Source organism: Vollenhovia emeryi, unplaced genomic scaffold, assembly GCF_000949405.1.
Source record: "Vollenhovia emeryi isolate VEMERY1.0 unplaced genomic scaffold, V.emery_V1.0 DF939980.1, whole genome shotgun sequence".
NCBI classification, from domain to species: Eukaryota; Metazoa; Arthropoda; class Insecta; order Hymenoptera; family Formicidae; genus Vollenhovia; species Vollenhovia emeryi.
In genome coordinates, this window is record NW_011966386.1 from 1 (window position 1) to 8176 (window position 8176).

At 45.1% G+C, this 8176-nt stretch overlaps 1 protein-coding gene across 1 annotated transcript; it reads right to left on the reverse strand.

The window, feature by feature from the left end:
* Positions 1-4056: 4056 nt before the first annotated feature.
* LOC105556490 lies at positions 4057-5326 on the reverse strand. The gene is made up of 2 exons (XM_012003588.1): positions 4973-5326; positions 4057-4882 (listed from the first exon to the last, which is right to left on the reverse strand). The coding sequence occupies exons 1-2, from the start codon at positions 5324-5326 to the stop codon at positions 4196-4198; spliced, it is 1041 nt and encodes a 346-aa protein (XP_011858978.1). The 3' UTR covers positions 4057-4195.
* Positions 5327-8176: the final 2850 nt, after the last annotated feature.

An 8176-nucleotide genomic window follows, 5' to 3' on the forward strand; every position in this document is an offset into this window, starting at 1 on the left:
AACGAGGCAAGTGCGGACTTACCTCGTTCTTGCACCAATCTGCTTAGGGGGGCAAGTCCAAAAATCTCAGTTTATTTAACTAACAATGCACTTACGTACGTCGTTTTTACACCAATCGATCGGGCTTGGAACGTTGCATATAATGATGTTAAAACATCATTTTCGCCAAAATGTGGACTTGCCTCTTTCTTGCAGCAATGTCTTCAAATGTCATCCAACAAGAAACAGCGTAGCGTGTAAGTACTACAAAGTTATCGTGTATTTTCCTTTACCATTTTCCACATTTAATTGTATTTTTCAAACAGTTTTAACAATCGTCGTTACACACCGTATGTTCATCGAAGCAGTTATACGCCATCCGTTCCTCAAGATGAAACTGTATCGTGCAAGAAACAGTGTGGTGACGTGTGAGTACCATAAAGCTACTGCATATTTGCACACATTTTTTACACATATAATTAATAAATCAAACGAACTCACCGAGTGAAGTTCGATTTGAATTATGCCTGATATCTCGTCCGGATGGAAATTGTAGTCGTGTCCTTGTACGCGCTATCATCAACTGTTCAAAAAACCCGCCAAACTAAAAAAGGTGCAGGCGGTGCAGGCGCTGCGCGCCCAAGCAGGCCGCCACGCGGGCTGCCAACTTCATTCTTTTAGAACTCCGCAAATCGCCTACCCATTCCTAGGGCGGGAGACGGTTTTTAACCGTGGGAAGGGAGTCCATCCGGACGAGATATCAGGCATAATTCAAATCGAACTTGACTCGGTGAGTTCGTTTGATTTATTAATTATGCCCTATCTCGTCCGGATGGAAATTGTACATGTTTAGATGGCGATTTGTGTATCTGGTATGGGAAAGAATTTCACTGACAGATTAATTATCGTATGAACCTTTACTAAGATCATCCCTGACTGCAGGGGATGATTAAAAAAGGAAAAAACAGTTGTGAAATCGCCAAAATTAATGATACACGAGTACATAAATATAATGTCAACTAAAAAATATTAGCGCGATTAGCGGTAGGTGTCCTATGACGAGAAAAGAAAAACCTATAAGCAGGAATAAATGTATTATAGCTAAGTCTGAGGTTGACATTCGTATGTTGTCCAAAACCTAAGACCTGCGCACGCAAGCTTAATCGAAGCTAAACCTAGGAGAGAACCTGTTCACGGTCTTAGAACACTATCGGAGAAATCCTCTGGATTTATTATGGGGCGATTGTAAAATTTTGCAAAGACGCGCGATTGACCCGACCATCCGGCTGCGCGCTTAATTAAGTCTAAAGAGACACTTTTCTGAGCCGCTGACGAGGTAGAGGCGTGCCTTGTACTATGCGCTGTAAACAAATCGGTCCTCACTCCACATTCCTTCAGACCTGATCGTATCCAACGGCTAATGGTCTGTGGGCCTACTGCCCTATAAGGCTTCGTGCAAGAGACGAATAATTTATCGCCGGAAGATGAACGAAGGTCTTTGGTAACTTCTATATAGGTCTTCATTAAACTAAAAATACAGAGATTTTTATTTCCCGCAAATGGGGAAAAACAAAACAACGGTTAAGAACGTCCAGGAGCGGACGTTTTGAGTCTATCCGGGATGCGGATAATGAGCTTATCATTAAATGAAATTTGCGAAATCCTGAACGATGCGAGTGTTTGCACTCGCTGACCCGTGCCGAGGGCGAGGAGGAGGACCAATTTTTTCGAAAGTACCTTAAGCGGTAAAGTATCGTGTGGATAAAATGAAGCCAGCTTAGCTAACACAGGGGCCGGATCCCATACGTTATCATATTTCGGCCGAGGGGTTTAAGAACCCCCACTCCCTTACAAAAACGCCTAATTAGTGTGTGGTTTCCGATCTCATTGTCCGAAATTAACGAAATCGCCGATCGCATGGTGTTGATAACAGAATATGACCTTGTCTGCTTAAGTTCTTACAATAGAAAATTAAGGAATTGTGTAGGGTCTGGTGACCAGAGAGAGACAGTTGACCTCTGGCAGAAAAACCACCAGTCTCTCAGGGGTTTAGAGTATTGCTTCATTGTTGCCTCTGACAAGGAAGCCAGTGTAGCCTCTATTGCTCCTGGAGGTACTCCGCGGTTAGTAAAGGCCTGCCTGATAAGAGTCCTGCCGCCAGGGAAAGGGTCCTCCAAGCAGAGTGACAATCTCTGAAAGGAGAAGAGAGGAGATTGTAGGCTGGTTCAAAAATCACAGGTTTTCCAACCAGAAGGCGGTGGAATAGTGCGAACCAGGACTGTGATGGCCACCATGGTACCACCACGACTCCTTGCGCTTGGTCATTTAAAATCTTCCTGAGAACTCGAGGTAAAAGGATGAAAGGGGGAAAAGCGAAGAACTTTGTGTCAGCCCACGAAAGTGTAAAAGCGTCGATTGCTATGGCGTCCGGATCTGGGAACCAAGATACGTAGGCCGTGCATTTTGCATTGATGATTGAAGCGAAAAGGTCAAGGTCAAAAGGACCAAATTCTAGTGACAAACGATGAAAAGCATCCTCTGATAGAGATCATTCTGTATCCGCGCTGATAACTCTGGATTCCTGATCTGCGATCGTATTTTCGATAGAAGCGATGTAAGACGCGAAAACCATAAGGTTGCGGTTTTCGCACCAGGTCCAGATCTGTCTGGCTATAGCAAATAAATGAGGATATTGGACGGAACCAAAGCGATTAATACAGGCAATAGCCGTTGTATTATCTATTCTGAGAAGAACATCGCAGTCCCGCAAGTCTGGTGCAAAGCATTCAAGAGCGTAGAAGGCGGCCCTAAGCTCTAACAAATTTATATGGCTAGTTTTCTCTTCTGCGGACCACCATCCATGGGTGCGGAGTTCCCCACAGGAACTCCCCACCCCGATAGAGAAGCGTCCGAGAAAATTTCACGAGCTGCCACCCTGGAACGGATGAAATTAGCTTGTTTTGGGTTTGAAAAAACCCTAATCCACCACTGAAAATCCTCAGCGAGGTAGGACGGAATGTCCATAGTGGCCGAATAACTATCTTTGGAGTGTGCCAAAGCTCGTAATTTTGTTCTTTCCAAGGCCTTGGTATATAAAAGGCCATATTGAACTGCGGGACAGACTGAAATCAGAGATCCAATCATGCGTGCGAAGCTTCGGATTTGGCATTTGCGTTTATTCGAGATACTCAACATTAATCTGAGTAGATTCCTGCGCCGCTTCTGTGGGATCGCAACAGACTGTTGCACTGAGTCGAAGATAAAACCCAGATATTTACACCTTTGTGCTGGAATTAGTTGAGATTTCTCGTAGTTCAGGAGAAATCCGAGCGACGCTAGCAAGTCCATAGAAGCTCTTAGATTGCGTAAACAATTCTGTTCTGAGAGACCAAAAAGGAGGAGATCATCTAGATAGATAACGGAGCAGTACTCTTCTGCTTTCAGATGAGCAACTACTGGGCGTAGAATTTTGGTGAATATGTAGGGTGCCGTGGACAAACCAAAGGGTAGAACTGTAAACTCGTAGACAATCTCTTTCCACTGAAACCGAAGGAAATGACGATATTCCTGTGCTATAGGCAGTAAAAGATAGGCGTCTTCCAGATCTAGAGTCACCATCCAGGATCCTGAAATCATGAGTTGGACTACCGTTCGCCAGTTCTCCAATTGAAAATGCTGTGGACTGAGATAAAGGTTAAGGTCTTTGAGGTTCAATATGAAACGCATACCTCCTGAGGGTTTCGGAACCAAGAAAAAACTGGATAAGAACTGGTTCTCGGAAAGAGCCGTAGCTATTATAGCTCCCTTATTTAGTAAGCGTAAAATCTCCTCATCACACGCCTTTGCAACCTACGGGGAAAAAGAAGGTTCCCGCATGTGCACACGAGAAGGAGGGGCGGAAACAAAAGGTATATGGTAACCCCTGATAGCCTGGAGGACTTCTGGATGTGTTGTTAATTCTTTCCACCTACGGAAAAAACAAGCTAACCGCCCCGCTGTCCTTACTTGTTCTAACGGCGTGTCCGAGACCTGGATCTGGAGTAGGCTTGATGCGGCTCTTTGATTGCGTCGCTCCTGTCCGGCGAGCCGTGGATGAAGTGCGTTGGGCAGGAGCTTTGAAGTTTGACGCTTTCGGTTGCTTTGGCACGTTTTGTTGACGAGATGGCTGATTGCTGATTTTTAGCGCTGTCGGGGTAGAGGCAGATCTGGATATATCTCATCCTACCTTCTCACAGGCTTGTGCTGCTTTAAGATCCTCTGCGAAACCTGACCCGAAAAGCCAGTCGTCGACCTTACAGGAATCCGCTGTCGATTTTCCTACAAACGTCAGGCACGGTTTTATATATGCCTGCCTGGCAAGGGACAAGCGGAATTGGAGATCGGACAAAAGATGAAGTCCTTCTGCAAGCTTGACAGTAATGTTCTTCAAGTTATTATCCTGAAGAAAGGACTGGCGAAACTTCACCAGGTCGGTTATGGCCGAACCTAGTGCGTTCAGACAGGCTCCTACTTGGGTCTGCCTCTTTGCCTGGTATTCGTCCCTTTTTAAAATGGCCTGCCGTTTGGACAGAGCTGACGTCAGTTCTTTGTTAACCTTAGGAGGTCCTAAACACGTAAGGTCTCCTTTGAGCTCGTACTTTGAAAGTAAAGAGTTGCGAAGTTCCTCTTTTAAACCCATACGTAGCCCGGATTTTGTAGAGTTAAAGATTACAGGATCCCAAGTCGCATCGCTTGACGGGCATTGTTCCTCGCCAAACAGCTCGGCTACCAGAGAGTTTTCTTCTTCCTCCGCACTTATCTGGGTTACCTTGGGATCCCTAAACGACACTGTACATCCTGCTGCCGGCTCCTCTGGCTGTTCTATAAGCAAAGAAAAAACCGAAAAAATAGATGAAGCAATCGGCTATATTTCCTCTTCGCAGTAACGAGGAAATATACCTGGTGCAACACCCCGGTTCTGGAGAACCGTCTGCTCATCTATTTCGGTCTCAACCTGTGGAGAGACAATGGTGTCTGTATTCTCCTGGAGGGGAAGAGAGTCCGCCGTGGGACTGGGGGGATTTTCCGCCCTTACACTCCCTGCACTCTGGGAGGTATGTTGCTTCATAAAAGCGAGAAAGTCTTTTAGAGCCGTGGCCAGTATTAGCTGGGATGATGTCTGAGAAGGAGAACGGCACCCTGAGGTTTCCTGCCACGCCCGAGGTGTCGATGATGAGTCTCGCGAGGAATGTCGAGATCTAACCTCCTTATAGCGGTCCTGAGACCTCTCCTTTCCTCTATGCTTCCTTTTATGAGAGTGATGGCCCGAGCGATTTTTACAGTGACCTGGGTACTTATCCCTGGGCATCTTGAACTTGAAACTTCACTTTGAAGCAATTGCTGATGTAATTGAAAAAACTTGAACTGTTGATGCTGCGCAACAAAAACACAATGAAGTTGGCAGCCCGCGTGGCGGCCTGCTTGGGCGCGCAGCGCCTGCACCGCCTGCACCTTTTTTAGTTTGGCGGGTTTTTTGAACAGTTGGTGATAGCGCGCACAAGGACACAACTACAATTTCCATCCGGACGAGATAGGGCATAATTGTATTTATTTTACTTTATACATTCTTTCAGTTCTGATGATGAATCTCATAACCTACCGCGTATCATGTGCAGGAGGTTACCACTGACATCTACAGCATTCAAATACTCGTACATAGATATTTGGATCAGAGTAGTACCTCGTGCATCCTACGTAGAAATAATTCATGGCGATAATCAAGGACATCAGATGGAGTTAGATCAATCAATTTGGAAAGAATACAGAAATAATCAATCAAAAATAGACCAGCTGCTAAAGGCAACAGATGCATCATCATCGTCAGCGATACAGCTTAATCATTTGTGACCGTTTGAATCTGTGCGTTTGGGCAACGGATAGCCGCGGGAATTCTAGGGTCCGGCGGTGGGTGTTTCGAAAAGAGAGAGAGTCAGGTTCTAACTTAAATACTAGAATATATTTACAGCTTAGCCTACATGTATCTACTTATAACTATTCTTACAACTATAGCCGTTCTGACGGCGGTTCGACTGTGTGATCTGGCGCATTAGAGCTTCGGATAATTATTGTTTCGCGGTGACGCGGGACGGTTCGCCGGATTAATTGATACGGTCGGCGGTGCGGTAATATCTTTCGGTAATCGGTACGGTATGTTCTCGCGCGGTCCGGTTCGTTCGGAGCCGTCGCGGTACGGCGGCACGATGCGGGCGGCGCAGGCGCGGTGCGCGTGGCGTCGGCTCGGTGCGTGCGGCGCCGACGCGGTGTGCTGTCTTCTCGCCGATGACAGCTCGTGTTCGCGGTTTAGGTTGGGTGTTGTATATACAAGCCACTCATCACGTGGCGAGGATTTCGGGCTTCGCTCAGCTCGCTTTAGCCCTCGGATTGGATTGCCACTCAGATCGTGGCACGGTTCGGAGAGGATCTCCCGCTCACTTCGCGGTTCTCGGGATGACGCTCAATACGCGTCGTGATCGGAAGGTGCTCGGTATCTCGCTCAGCACGCGAGGTTAGGAAGCGGCTCGGACTCATCTCGTCGTCGCCGTAGGTAGACCTGCTCAACTCGCCGGTCGGGAACTGGTGTCTCGGTGGCTTTTTCGCCGTCTTTTATACAAGTCGGTTGTAGGTGCGAGATGGAGCGGTGCCGGAAAACATGTGCGCGGTGGGGAAGGCCCGTTGTTTACGGCACGTTACACATTTAGCTATAGAACTAGTTAGAACGCGCCACGGAAATATTGTAAAAGTAACATCAAATAATACTTCTATGTACATGAAACCATCAACCATATCATTTTTATTTGAACTGGAACACTGTGTAGACTGCATATATTTTCAACTGTATGCGGATCTAGAAACTGTACATGAAAGCTTCGACGAACTCGTTGTGCATGTACAAGATATGTGGATGAGTGGCGAAAAAAATGCGATACATCGAACGATGCAGTTAGAATCCTATACAAGTACTATAAAAATTCAACCGAAAATTGTGAATTTATTTCGATCATAAAGTGCGAATTAATGGCTTATGCCGTAAAAGAAATTCTTGCCGAAGCCCATAAACGGGGTGATGTATTTTGATAAATTGAGATAATAAAATGAGGGTAAATATTTACCCTTACATAGCACCCGCCAATCAACTTCCGTTTGACCTTGATGTTGACCTTGACCCCCAAGGAGGTCAAGGTCATTGCCCATTCCCGTCGCTCATTGTTTGTTAAAGAGTTATGAAGAAAATAAGTTTGTATCGGGTTTGCGTATTTCTGTAAAGCACAATATTCTTGTGTGCGTATGGACTTACAAATGATGGAAAATTATCTGCTCTACAGAACAGTTAACCCTCGGAATTTGCCTCGCGCGAATAGTTCAATTTGTAGAAGAAGCAGTTTGTATACATACATGATAATGTCCTTATAATATCAGAAACCGTACTCAGTATATCGTATACTGTGAGGTGAATAAGATGTGGCGTGATATGCGAGCAGCAATTCCAAAGTATGGGATATCTGAAAAGCATTACGAACATTATTTAGCAGAATTCTTATTTAAAAGGATGTATGACTTTCCTGTTCGTTTGGATACATTCTTTGATATTATGTCTCAGATATATCCATTAAACGAAAATGTACTTGACATTGCATCATAAATATATTTTGACATACTTGTTTAGGTATTTATGTATTTGTACTCCCACCGTTACACGCTAAACGCACTTGCAACTTACACATAAACCAAACTTATTTTCTTCATAACTTTTTAACAAACAATGAGCGACGGGAATGGGCAATGACCTTGACCTCCTTGGGGGTCAAGGTCAACATCAAGGTCAAACGGAAGTTGATTGGCGGGTGCTATGTAAGGGTAAATATTTACCCTTAACACATGTTGTTACATATTTTTATGGTTAGACCACCAATTGTAAAGTTTAAAAACATTTTGTAAATCGCAATTTGTTACATGTTTCTGGCAGTGAAAAGTATGTGTAACATCCAATTTATTTAGAGATGGTATGTCCTCGTAGTCTACATCAATAGTTTCAATATAGACATCTCCTCTCGCGTCATCCGAGAGCATATCCTTCAGCCATTCTCGTTTTTCGTGTCCCTTGACGTAGACGAGAAACGGTGTCTCAAGATCGTCAGCATCTTCCATGCCGACCACAGCC

What these genes read in the sequence shown, in the direction of transcription:
- LOC105556490 (XM_012003588.1), bottom strand. Translation starts at nt 5,326, where the DNA reads ATGCCCAGGGATAAGTACCCAGGTCACTGTAAAAATCGCTCGGGCCAT. An exon ending in ACACCATTGTCTCTCCACAG is followed by an intron (nt 4,883 to 4,972) that starts GTTGAGACCGAA and finishes GAGGAAATATAG; the next exon opens with CCGATTGCTTCATCTATTTT.